The sequence below is a fragment of the Cygnus olor genome, chromosome Z, assembly GCF_009769625.2.
Source record: "Cygnus olor isolate bCygOlo1 chromosome Z, bCygOlo1.pri.v2, whole genome shotgun sequence".
NCBI lineage: Eukaryota > Metazoa > Chordata > Aves > Anseriformes > Anatidae > Cygnus > Cygnus olor.
The window spans coordinates 12,444,622-12,458,636 of record NC_049198.1 but is presented as its reverse complement, the minus strand read 5'-3'; the positions used below and the strand labels follow the sequence as shown (position 1 = coordinate 12,458,636).

Genomic DNA, 14,015 nt, shown 5'->3' with positions numbered 1-14,015 from the left:
ATAAAACCAATGTGGAAAAGATTTCAAGCACTTTGAAGAATTGAATTAGAATTCAAAATGAACTTTACAAATTGGACATATAGACTGGGATAAAAAGAACACTATCCAATACAAATAAATGTTAAGTGCTACACTGTGCTGAAATAATGCACTGCATCAATGTCACAGGCAGAATCTTACTGCCAAAGTACCAGTTCTGTAGAAAAGGCTCTAGGGATCATAGTTGATTACAATATTGCCAGAAAGTACATGTGAAGACACTGGAAACAAACTTTGTATTCTTTTTGTTCTTTAGGTTTTCTGCTGGCATACAGTCTTGGAATTTGAAGATCTAGAAGGGTGCGTGGAAACTGAAGAGCACTCAGAAGAAAGCAGCAAGAATAATTACCAAGTTAAAAAACATGAGAAAAAATATTGAAGCACTTCTGTTAATTTCATCTACAAAAGGAACATTATAAGTAAACAGGAGTAGTTTTCCAGTTAAAATCAAGAATTACAAAGAAGCTAGTGATAAAGTCCTCTCCAGTTAAAATTGAGAAGTATGAGAGGAAATCAAATTTCTTTTCTGCAAAAATATTTCAGATATTAGTAGAAATATAGACTGAACTATTTTAAAAGCTTATCAAAACAGAAACATGGGCAAATACTGACTACAGACTGTGTGACTTGGTCTTATTTCATTGCAGGATTTTTAATATTCCTTTCCAAGTACTTTTTATGATACCAAGATTTCACTGGCAAGAGCAGTAAATCCTTTATCTTCAGTCTAAACACTAAAAAATGAGATGCTGCCCTGGCATCATGGAAGTGACTTCAAATAAATAGATTCAGATAGATTCAAAATATAGTTTTATTTGTTATGGTGTTTTAGTTTGCCCATTTTTTTTTTTTTTTTTTTGTCTTCTGCTCTTGGACATTCTGGGTACACTTTTCAAAAAAATTTTTAACTTCATCATTGCTAGAACTTCCCCACTTGAAACTTCAAGGGGAAAACCATGGTATTATGAGACTTATGAGAAAATCCTTAGAATTAGTTATGCCACATATCTAAGAAAGTACCCTCTATAATATCTATCTTCTTGCTTATTAGGTAAAATATAACTACACATTTTTGTTATCTGAGAAATCACAAATGCACATACTTCAATGATGCATCTTTTATAATATACCACATAATGCACAGTACTGATTTCTTGCTCTGATCCCTACAACTTAGCTCTGCTTGTGTGGATTATCATACCTTAATGAGCTATGCATTCAAAATGTACTCTATTTCTGTTGTAGGCAAATATTTAGACCTCTAAGTAGCACGAATATTTATGCAAAATACTCAGAATGACTATATAAATAACATACCTTCTGCAATTACTAGAAATGTCTTATATTGAAAGTAGAATGTTGAATCTCAACTCAAAGAAAAGGGTTGTTTTAAAGGTGAATGACCTCAAATTTGTTTCTCCCGAGTTATTTCTAGTTCATCACTGTTTGAAAAGTCCTCAATGATTTCACTTTAGCTTTCTCAAAATATATTCTTTTGGTATTCTTTTCCTTGATTGGAACTTAGCAAGTAGGAAGTTGCATTTAAGACATGTGGGTAGTGGCAAATTATGAAATTTGAAACTTCTCTGAACAATTCTCATTCTCAAGGCGTAGGATAAAAATCAACATATAGCATTCTTATCGCAGCCTTCACTGAAACATTTTTACAGGAAAAAGAAGCAGTTTAAACTGTGAAGTATATTGGTCATATCCTGGCTATAATGTTATCTATTATGGGAAGACTGATTTATGCAATAAATAAACAGCAATGGAATATGGATCTGTTTTGCCTCTGCACGAATCTTCTGAAGGACAAGTCTGACAAACATTATCCACAAGAGATTAAAAAGTAGCAACACATACAGAGAGAAGGCGTGACACAAAATTCATAGGCCACAGAGGCCAAGCAAACACTAGACAGCAATAATACACCAATTTCCCATACATTTATCAAAACAAAAACAGGATTTTCAGAATCAATAAAAATTCTTGAACCATTAAAGAACAAGATGACAGTTAACTCCAGTGGATATAAATGTGTCAATGGCTCAGATTAAATGCAACAATCAGGTAGTTACCAGTCATCCCTCTGTCCAGGTGTCACAACAGCCACAATGTACTCCACATTTTTTGTTCATTCTTTTCAGATTTGTAGGAATCAGGTAATGAATGTCAAATATGATGTTGATTCAGCAGTGAATACAGAGAGAAGAGCCAAATTTTCAAATTGTAATGTTATGAAAAAATATAAATTTCACATTCATTCATCTTGCAAGATATGTTACTAAAGTGTCCATGTATGTTAAAAGAGTGACTGTGAAGTAAAAACTAAGAATTTTCATCTAATCACTTCCACAGTGACTCTCCACATCAAACTCAGAGGAGCAATCTGATCTTTCATTTGTCATCATATCACCTTCCAGTAGTCTTCTATTTCTCTGCCAACTACTATTCCACAAACGAATAGCTTTCTTGGGGTCAAACTTCTGGATATCTGGAGAGTTCATCTGAATTATCATGAGATCTGTCACACTTTCAGACACTAGTTTAGAGTGCAGATGCATCATGGTGAATTTCATTTGACTGAAGCCTCGCTCTGTCTCAGCTGAACTTGCTGGCAGAGTTAGGATCAAATCTACCAATGTCAGGATGTTGGGATACTTCTTTGAATAATCTGAGTTCACCAAATCCCATGTCAAGGTCTGGATGTTCTGAAATCTAAAAAACATAGTAAAAAGTATTATTATACCTATTCCTAAATATATTTCCAAAATCTTTTTAAATAAATCAATAAACACAAGCAAATGCAGTATTCTTGTTACCTGTTATATAGCTCTAATTTCAACATGCTCCATTCAGTTTCAACTTCATTGATTTTCACACTAGCAGCTTCTAGTACGACTTCATAATGTTTAGTCAAGACAGACACTTCCTTTTCACCAAATTCTATAACAGAGGCAACAGAAAAATATTTTTGTACTTCAAAAAAAAAAACCTTAGAATGTGCATTTCTTCAACTAGCTGCTACCATAGTTCTATACCTTCTCTCATTTTGTCAGGCCATAGTTTAAAACTTCCAATAGTAGTTGCTCTTAAGACATCTTTACTTGCATCACAGAAACAATTACGTAGCCTCTTCACCAAATTACTTAGTACTTTGGTTCGTACTTCTGAAATATTTCCATTTCCAACAAGCTGGTGACCATGAAAATGTTGAATGGTCTCCATTAGGCGTTCCTTTGGACCAGCTCTAAAAGATTCAAAGTACAAAAAGGTATATAATACTCTTTTGCTAGATTGTAAGAGATAAGGACTCAGTCGTTACAAATGTCAGACCTTGTTTGATACATGTGGAGTGTTTCCACTGTTGACTGCATGGTTGCAAATATATCTGCAATGGAGGAGTTGTGATCCAAAGTAACACGTGACAGAATGTTGAGGACATTGATGACATCCAACAAGAAATGGGAAAACTTGACTATCTCCATTTTCAGAAGGAGGTGTAAAAGTCCTTTGACTTTCTGCCTATTTGAGGCTCTTGAATCTTTTTCAATCTGGAAATCAATATGGAAACAAGACGTATCAGGTGGGTGGACCAAAATTAAACATAGCAAATCATTTTTCCAAAATTTACATCCAATTTTTAAATCAGTTACCTTACTCAGATGTAGAACAATCGCAGGATAACCTTTAAGTAGAATTTGTAGAGCTGTTTGTAGACGAGGAAGCCACTGCGAGCCTCCAATGCGAGAAGGAATTGCTGGGCGTATCTTGATGGCTTCATATGTGGCTTTGAGATTATTCTTATTTAGAGGTGAGTTATGATAAAAATAATATATATTTCTCAAGCCATTGGTTAAGATATTGTATAGCTGAATATTTTTCAGTGCCCCTTTGTAAGCCAGCTTTAGGCGGTGAGCAAAACAATGCACAGACTGTACACAAGGCTGAATTTCCCTCAGAAGCTCAGCTACCCCATTGTTTTCTCCTATCATGACATCTGTCCCGTCACTTCCAAACCCAACTAATTTTCTTGACCAGTCTTGGCTTCCCAAATTGAGCTGAAGATTTATTTCTAAAATTTCCTCAATTGCATTTTTTATACTTGAAGCATCATTTTTTTGAACAGGTTGAACTCCAACAATCTGGCAATGGACTTTTCCTTCATTTGCAAAGCGCACGTAGACAACTGCAGCTGCTTTGAATATGCTATCTGTGACTTCATCACTAATGAGAGAAAAGAATTTACATTTCTCCAGTTTCTCTTTTAGAGCCCTTCTTTCTACTTCAGCAATAAAATGTATAAATATTCTTGCTGACTTGTCATTTCTAAATACAGAACCAATATCCACTCCTTTCATATCATCTAATTTACACATCCAGTCAAGGTCTGTAAAGGGACGACCAGACTTAGCAATAGCATGGCATGTTCTAAAAATATTTTCTACTCTTCCTAATGTTATGGAGTTCATACTCTTCAACATCTGCTCAGCAGAAGCTCTATTTGGTGAGGCAGTACTGGCAGCTTCCATGCAGGTAGCCCAGGCATGAGCTTCACTACTCTGGTGTGTATTTATAAATTCAAGTTTGAAGTCATCAGTGCCAGAACAAAAATTATGAACATTTTCCCCCAAATCCACATTATGCTTGCGACACAATGCACAGAACATTATTCCCCTTTCATCATCATATTTTAACCAGGAGTACTTTGTTAGCCATATTTTTGGAAACTGGCGATTCCTCTTTGTTCTGTGATATTCCAAATCTTTCTTCTCCTTCCCTTTGTCACCAACTTCTGTCTTGCTAGAAGAATTACTCTTGCCTTTAAATTGCTTCAGTGCTCTTATGGCTATAATTTAGAAAGAAACAACTAAATATAAAATAGTTTTTATTTAATACTTTATCAATCGCATTTTTCTTTTTTTTCTTTTTTTCTTCCACATTTAGTTTGTTAAATTGGGACTGGACTGTGATTTAAAATAAACAGCCATAAAAGGGAGTAAATAAAACTGAGATCTCCTCTTACACCACTTTGATATTACTCAGGACCCTTGTGAAAAATGGTCAGTTTTGGCTATAGTTTCCTTTTGACAACCAGAGGTTTGTCAGAATCTGCAACCAGTAAAATGCAGCAACATAGATACCATTTTTGAAACAGAAAAAAAACAGAGTCAGGGAATGGAATTCAGTATTGTCTTTGAGGAAAAATGTCTCCAGAAGATACTGCTGATGTCACAAGCCTATTATGATGACAATTCCACCTGATATTAACAGAAAATTTTACTTGGAACAAGTTCATAAATACATAATCACATATCTGTCCCAGAATGAATAAGATGTTCTAAAGCACATTTAACTGACCTGATCATCTTTAAGTATGTTTATCTGCAGAAAAAAAAATTATTACTGTTTTGAGAGAGAGGAACTGCATAAGCTTCACATTTTGTTTTCGAAATTGAGACATTCTCAAAGCATCGAGATTGTTCTCAACATTGTTCTTCCAAATTGTTTTCAAGGTGGTCATTCTTATATTTTGTACTAGGAAGTGCAATAAGCTGACATTTTTGAAATTTTTCTCTCTAGAGCTCATGAATCTCTTACCTTTGGCAGGTGATTTAATGATTCTTTTAGTATGCAGTTGCCATAAGGTCATGGCTTGGAAAAGAAAGCAGCCAAATAACTACAACAAATTCCAAGGAGAACTTAGGCAATAAAATTTGAAATCTATTCATTGGAAAATAGTAGAAGTGAAGCACTGATGAACTGACTTAAGAACAATTTGACTCCCACCATCCTTGCTGTAATTTGTACCTCAAGAAGCAAAATTAACAATTACATTAAGACAATCATAGAAAGAACTGGTATTTTGGGTGTTTTCAAAAATCTCATGAGAAAGACTCCTTGTACTCCATTCTTGTCTATTGTACAAGAAGGGGCAAACTTTTATATATGCATTATAGAATTTCTGAGAACAGTTTGTTCCCATTTTATTATAAGCTTCCTGAAAGGCTATAACAGTGAAAAAAAATGTTAGGAACATGCAGTTTAAATATATTTCTATTATGAGTAATTCTTTGAAAGAGCTGTTTATATCTAACAGAAAACTTTAAATCCATGCTAGCAGCTGTAGTCCATGTGGACAGCAAAAATAAATGGACTTCCGCAGAAGTTTTCTTTTTCTGAAGTGTGCCCAAGGACACCCAGGACCAAAAAGAGAGGAGGAGAACAATTCTTAATAAACAGTAAAGATTGAAAACCTTCCCTAGCAGTAGGCAGCCACAAAAACACAATAATAGGTTAAAAAGGAGATAGGAGGCAGTATTAAAGGGTCTGCAACTGCAGAGGTCAGAGGGTGGAAGGGGAAAAATGGTTCTAATATGATAATGTGTTATGATAACACCTCTGCAGTGCCTACTGCTTCTTGAGGTGTATGGGAACCTATGGAAATTTGGTGCTGATTAGAAAAAAATAAGGATCAGAATAGGTTCTCTGAGCCACTGTCTGAGATAGGATTCCCTATAAGATGGACTTTCAATGACATTTCACTAACATTTTTCAAGTTTTGATTTTTTAATTTTTTTTTTCAAAACACAATGGTTTTAATCTCTTGGAAAATTCTGTTTTGTACATCTTGTATTTACAAGTGATCAGCTGTATGTGTTTTTAGAAAGACAGTACATTCTACAGTATGTGAGAACAGTAAATGCTAAGAGGCATGAATCATCAGATCAGATCCCTAACCCATCTAAATTATGATGATCCCTATAAACCAGATTATATTCATTACAGGTCTTCTCTCTAGTATATTCTTACCACACTTATCTAAGGAAATGAAGGTTATACAGCCCTGTTGTCTCTGCAGCTCTACATAAATTTATCTGCCTGCCAATTCTTCCTCACTGATAATTTCTAAATGGCCAGTTTGAACCAAGTTTGTCAGTAGGGTAGGGATATGAAGTTTCCAAAATTTTCTTTCAGATCTGTTCTGAGGAACAGGACAATGATCCTCATATCATCCCTACTGAGGAAAAAGCAGGGAGATGCCAAGCTTTTAGCTGCTCTGTGGCCAAGACTCATATGTCAGCCTACACTCAATTCCAGACCACACACAACATCCAGTGTATTTGGCCATCGCTGTACAAGCAAAAAACATAGATAAGAGGACATGGAAAGAAGACAATATTTTTTTCAAATAAGGCTAAAAGACATGGAATGGAGCAGGAGGTAGGTTACTGGGAAGAAACTGGGAATATGGGAAAAGGGCTGGATTTATTGCAGTGGTACTGTGGAAAGAACACAGGACACAAAACGAAATCTTCAGTACTGAAAAAACTTCAAAAACAAAACTTCACCTTCTCTACTTATGGAGCTACTTCTTTTTGACAAAAAAAACTTTGTCATCAATGAAATGAAAGGGAAAGCATACGTAGAAAAATCTACATAAGTTAGCTCTTCATTAAAATCTGTTAAATCGGTTTTAAAGTTCATATCATTCAGTGATATACCAGCCGACATTGACATGTATTTACATCTACTTTAATAACCAGTGCAGAAATATAATAAACAAATGCAAAAAAAAAAAAAAAAAAAAAGAAGAAGAAGAAATTAAGATTATGACCACAACTAAAACTGAAAACCAAAAAGTAATCCTTCAAAAAGGAGCATTAAGAATGATAACATAAGTGTACACTAGACATATACTCTGCAAACAGGTCTGAGGCATTTTGAAGTGTCATAAAGAGCATAAAGAGCAATCACCATGCCTCAGTTAGGTAGACACAAAGAGACTGTGTCTACCTTACACAGGTAGAAACAAAGAGACTGTTTTCTAATGACACACAATACAGCAGTATAATATTTTGATTTTAAATTCCAGTTTGGCACTGTATGAAAATAGGGTTCCTCTCTCTAAACTGAGGAACACTGTAGGAAAGATAGAGATTAGAAATTTATACAAGCAACAAAACATGAAGAAATTGTAAACCTACACTAGAGACAAGAATTATTTTAACATTTCATTCTCTTTTTCAAGTTTACTCTATCCTATTATATTCTATTTTTTGGCTAGATGTTTGGATGACAGAGATCTATGCAAGTTACACACCAGACTCTGTAGCAATACTGCAATGGATAAATGAATGAACTAAAGCTTTAGGCTGAATTATATTCATCCAAATTTAGCATTTACACCACTAAAAGGTAGTAATAGGGGATACTGTCATTCAGTGAAAAAGACAGGAATCTCAAGAATATGATTCATTCGCAACAAAGAAATTGAGATACTCATCACCCCCTGCAAGTGCTTCTCACTGAAATATTTACTTGATTTATTCACTAATTATTATAGATTCTGATGTGTAACATGCCTAATCTTTACTAATTATCAAGAATTAGGATTTTAAATTTAGAATCTCAGAGTAAGTTATGCTAGCTGCTGCACAGGTGAAATGAGGGGAGAGGACACTTCCTCTGTTATACTCATAGGGATCTTGATACTGGGATATATATATATATTCAAGTGCACAGACACATACAAAGATGTTAAATGTTTCATAAAAGTAATTGGATACACAGGCTTTTAAACAACATAGGCAAACAGTAACAGCTACTGAAATTAAATAATATACATGATATTTATTCAGTAAAAGACTAACGGGGGGTGTGTGTGGGGAAGTGAAAGTAAAAGTAATTAGAATTAACAAATTTTCCAATATCTGTAAGGAGAGGTATTGTACCTATCCTGGATATCTGATGAAGGGCTTTATATTTCAAAAGTTTAGGCATTTTCTATCTATATCATTGGTCTAGTAAAAATAGTTCCTCTGCCTACAAACTTAGACTTTCTTATTTTCAAGTTTTGAAAAAAAAAACACATTGAAATCTAGTTTTAGAAAAGATAAAAGTTACAGATGAAGAACTGATTTCCATATTTGCATATAAGTTTCAGCCCATATTCACACCAAAGTCAGATCATGAGGGCTACTATCATAAGTTCATGAGCTTTTTCTACAAAAGTACTTCAGAAGAGATAGCATAACCTGTACACATTATTCATGGTCTGGGTGCAATTTGGACTGTGACACTAAGCAAAACCTTTTATGAAAAAGGCAAAAAAAATCAACAGAACTACATGTACACTGATATGCTTATCTGTTCCGAATCTGGCAGCGCAGCAAAACTCAACTGAGAAGTCTATAATTAGAAAAGAAATAGCAATACAATTTGGTCATTGATTGTCTTCTACAGTTGACAAATCTGGAATCACATTTAGCAAAATTACTGAGACTGTTCACATCTCAGCAGACTACTTCAAAGTTTTTTAAAACAGTTATTTTAAATTTTGGATATTGGATATAGAAGTGCTTAAAGCCTGACTGAAAATTATTTCAGATGAATAATCAGTTCTATAATTCGAATTGGGATTGCTCATGAAGATCATTGCTGTGGAAAAGAAAAAGAAAAAAAAAAAGAATACAATTTAAAATTCACTCCGGTCATAAACTGGAGAATAAAAATCTAGGATAGAATCTATTTTGATCAGTTTGGTAATGCAAAACATTACCAAAATTGCATTCTCTGAAGCACCTTTAAACTTGAGAAATTCCAGACGCACGCTAATTGAATTGACAGTAAATGTGGTCATAGGCTGAATATGGTGCTAAAGAGAATCAGAGGAGATGAGATCCATGGTTAGTTTAATTTTGTTCATAGGAACAGAACATGTCGAAAGAGACTGTAGAAGAGGAGAGGAAAAAAAAAAAGAAAAAAGAGTGTTATCAGCTCCATTTCAGACCTGGAACAGTTCTTTCTGTAAAAAAGAAGCACAATCCTGAGGCAATATATTAAACCACTGTTAACAGAAGGATCAAAGGAGTTAGTGAAATTAACAAATACTGCAGAGCCACCCTGAGTTGGGGCAATGGCACTTGAATTAGTAAATTAAAACATTTAAATATTTCCTTATCAAATGAAAGACTGGATCAGTATGTAGGAAAGTCCAGCAGAGGTCACAGTTTTTGTCCATCGGTGCTTAGAATGGCCAGTAATGTGCCTCCATGGAGAACCGAGCGTGCAGGATAGAACAAGTTGTCTGTGATGAATCCGCAGTTCTTTAATACTTTAAATTCCTAGGGAACACAAAACTGTTTATAATTTTATAAGATTTCTTTTGTAAATACCTAATAATTTTAAAGTATATTGGTAGTCCCATTTTTTGCTTTCGTTCTGTCAATTTGTTAGACATATTTGAAAACACATCCTTTTGACATCTGCCAAATATCCTGTGAGAAAACTGTTTACTTCCAACCTCATAGTTTCTCCTTTTTACTCTTTGCTTTGCTTGGTTTTCTAGGTAAATTGAAAGATGATCTTGACCTGATGATCTTGAAGGTCTTTTCCAACCTTAACGATTCTATGATTCTATGATTTCAATTAATTCAAAATTCTTCTTTATGAAATCTTCACAATGCTATACAAAATCAGTCCAATATTCCATTTTCAGAACAACTTTAGGAATTTTGCTATTTACATAGTATAGAGGATTGGTGGATTTATTTTATTAAAATATGTAGACTTGCCCTACAGTCTATGCCTTACGTTCTCTATTTATTTCTATTACAAATGCTCAGGGGACTGCCCAGGCAAGTAGGAATTGAAAGATTAAGATGTTTGGTAAAAAAATCTAGATATTTGGAGATTCTGCAATAGAAAGATTACTAGCTGGCTACTTTTTTGTATCTCCTTTAGAGCTAGCTGCTATCCAACTACTTCACTGCCAATGTGCTGGGTGCTTTAGTGTATTTCCTTGTTTTGTTCGATACAAGAGTAATCATGAAGGAGGCATATATTTTCTGTTGGGCATTCTATTAAACAAGGGAAGACAGAAGGATGTAAAGAATTTTTCCTGATTTTCTGAGGGGAAGGATTTAACTCTCCCTGTAGAGTCTAGTGCTTGTGGTGAAGGGTAGTGGTTGTCTTAGGAAATCTGGGATGCTTTTACAGTGTGTAAGAGAATGGAAAAAAAATATTTTAAAGATGACTTGCACAATTCACATCCTAAATCAGCTGTCCAAAAAGGTAAATATTTTGACTTAATAGTCACCAGGCAGTGGAAGAATGCTGTTGCATGTTCTTGAGAACCTCACTTTAAATAATTTATTTTCATTGTTCCAGAGTGCAGGAAGGGGCAAGAGAGGAAGAAATTACAAAGAAATACTGTCATGCTGTGACAGCTGGATATCTCTGTTGGAGCTAGGGCGTCCCAATGGAAGAAACAATGAAGATCTTATGCTAGAGGATATTTATCTCCTACATTACCAATATGCTTCCAATTTGAAAGTTTAGATGAATTCCTGTATACTTGGAGAAATGAATCAAAATGAGTTTCTTCTATTTGCACCTGATAAAGAATTTGAAATAATGAAACAATGAAGGTTCAGGATAAAGGAGATGTGCTGCTGTGCAAGATACTTACTGTAGCGATTGTTCTGTCATTTGCAATGTTACCTCTGCTGACTGCCCTGTGGTTTGCTGGAAGGAGTCTAAAGAATTGTTTCAATCCTATGGGATCCTAGCAGGCACCATCACCCCAACACAAATAAAAATGATTGTATATAACTTGGGTCCTGCCTAATTGTGAGATCAGTCCTAGATCATTCTGTCATTAAGTGAATGAAGAATGTTGGATAGGAGCCTTCCTGGTATGACTTATATGGTCTACCAACACTAAAATCATGATGTAAGCTTCCAGAGTTTGGAACCTATTATGTACTTAATCTTAAAAAGACCGAGTCTTACCTTCCAAGCTAATTCACAAAGAAAAAGTTTGCTTTGTTGGGTCATTTTAGTGAACATAATATCAAAAAGACAATATTGTAGAAAGTTAAAGATTCCATTTGTATTTTTGCTATCTATTACAAAGGCACAATGAAAACACTTTTTCTCTATCTTGAAAATTTCAAGAATATTCAAGTTCATATTAGATAATGTTTTTAGTTTTAAATATTTTAATTAATGAATAATTAAAAAAAAAAACTTTTAATGGGAATGACCAGTCAAAACTGGTATTTGCATAGTATGTTTACCTCTATGGCACTAATGATTACAAGTGTACAGATTTTTAGTTTCACATGGCATTATACATGCAATAATATCTGCTTCTTTAGTCTCTGTAGAGGAGTTTGGAATGCTTACACACACACAAATAATCTCTGCATTATAGATAGAATAATAAACATCTCTCTAAAGGAAAATTCTTAACATCTTTCTTCTTAAAATGTGTTCATGTTCAAAAGGTAAATGGAATTTCTCCATAACTATGCATGAAAATAATTTCTGAATACAGGATTACATTCAACGTCATTGTGCCTTTGTGGCCTTATTATATTGGAAGAGTTGGATCCAAAATTGTAAGTACAGGTTTATGGATTCTGCTTCACAATCTTAGTGGCACTTGTACTAAAGTCACAATTGTAATCTGGAACACTGATAGTAGGGCAACCCTCTGCAAATGCATTTAACTATTTGCCATCTCAGTTTAAAAATAATGTTTTGACAGAAAGTATTTTTAAATGTCCTAAACTTAAAGTTCCCATAACTAGAGGGTAGGTACACAATAAATATACTTACAAAGGAAAAAAAAAAAAAGAGTTAATACCTGCAAATCGCCCAAAACAACCGGCATACATTTACTTGAAGAATATAATCATTAACAGCTTAATAGACCCTATCTAATAGTTTCATAAAAACAGTGTTTTCTTCAACAATACGTTTTAAAATAATACAGCTTCAGTGTTCACTGAGTTCTGAATTAGTAAATGAGTTAAAGACTTGCATTTGAAATGATCTCTAAGCAAAATATGATACGTAGCACTTTAAAAAACATACTACAGTCAGAGTTAGAAGAATATTAAGCACATGGTCTTGAAGATACAAAGCCCATGAAAGAGACACTAAAAGCTTTCCAGTGGTCTGGTATTTCACATTTCTAATATTTTACACTATGACTTTGCTTCTACACTTAGCGCCATCTTTAACTGTAGTATGATCTTTAACAATATAGGTGACTAATATTTAGTACCTCCTTGCAGGTACTTTTTAATTAGCTTTTTTTTAAATTAGCTATCTAACTGCCTTTCTGGAATGAAGCTGATTTTTTTTTTCTTACCTTTAGGTGCCACTTGTAGAAACTGCTTATGAAATGTATTAAGTTGTGAAATAGTTAGAGTACCACTTTCAGAGGTCTCTACTTGTGGAACATGTGGTGAAGGAACAGGATCAGGAATCACTTTTACATCACTGCTGAGGAAGAAATCTGTTTCTTCTAAAGTCATTTCATACTGGATTTTGCTAGAACACTCAATGTGGTGTCGTCCTATCTCAATGAGCTTTTCAACACTGTGAAAATGTAAATGCAGGAAACAGTAAGTACTTTTTAATAGAGAATATTAATATCAAGTTCAAATTTTAACATGTTTCCACTCTGGGAGCTTTCCTGAAGAAAGAATTACAAATCCTCTTTATAAATTCTGTACTCAGCAAAATCATTATGAAGTGTACTCCTACTCTGGCAGCAAGACATTTTATTACTATGGTAAGAAATTTAGGCAGATCTAAGCCACATAAGAGACCTGATGGAAAAATATGAAAGGATGAAACTTTATTTATTCCATAAATTTGATAGGAGAGATACACATTCCATTTGTAATCATCCTTTTAGTTATTCTCAATGCCTCATCCCCTACTCTGCCCCTAGATTTTAGATCAAAAAAACACTTTCTAGAGTAGCATTCTGCAGAGGTACATGAACTGCTGTTCCAAGTCTGATGAGCATGACTTATACTTTTTAACAGGTATAGGCACCGGATTGGCCTGGGGTCTCAGGATTATGCTTGCATCCATTCAAAGAACATGATATTCTGTAAATAACGTGTTTTGGAAGACACTGTTGTCAGGAGGGCCAATAAAACTAGCAGGTA

At 34.2% G+C, this 14,015-nt stretch overlaps 1 protein-coding gene across 2 annotated transcripts in view; it reads right to left on the bottom strand.

Annotated features, from left to right (window-relative positions):
- Positions 1 to 766: 766 nt before the first annotated feature.
- SPEF2 (sperm flagellar 2) overlaps positions 767 to 14,015 on the bottom strand; it is a 68,093-nt gene continuing 54,844 nt past the window's right edge. Inside the window, exons 28-33 of one of the 2 annotated variants that reach the window (XM_040542194.1) lie at positions 13,205 to 13,434; positions 3,696 to 4,888; positions 3,376 to 3,593; positions 3,081 to 3,289; positions 2,862 to 2,985; positions 768 to 2,757 (exon numbers count right to left, since the gene is read on the bottom strand). In XM_040542194.1, coding sequence (XP_040398128.1) covers positions 2,382 to 2,757; positions 2,862 to 2,985; positions 3,081 to 3,289; positions 3,376 to 3,593; positions 3,696 to 4,888; positions 13,205 to 13,434 — 2,350 coding nt within the window. In that variant the 3' untranslated portion in view covers positions 768 to 2,381. Of the gene's footprint in view, positions 2,758 to 2,861; positions 2,986 to 3,080; positions 3,290 to 3,375; positions 4,889 to 13,204; positions 13,435 to 14,015 lie in introns of both variants that reach the window. The other variant, XM_040542193.1, reaches the window with a different exon arrangement.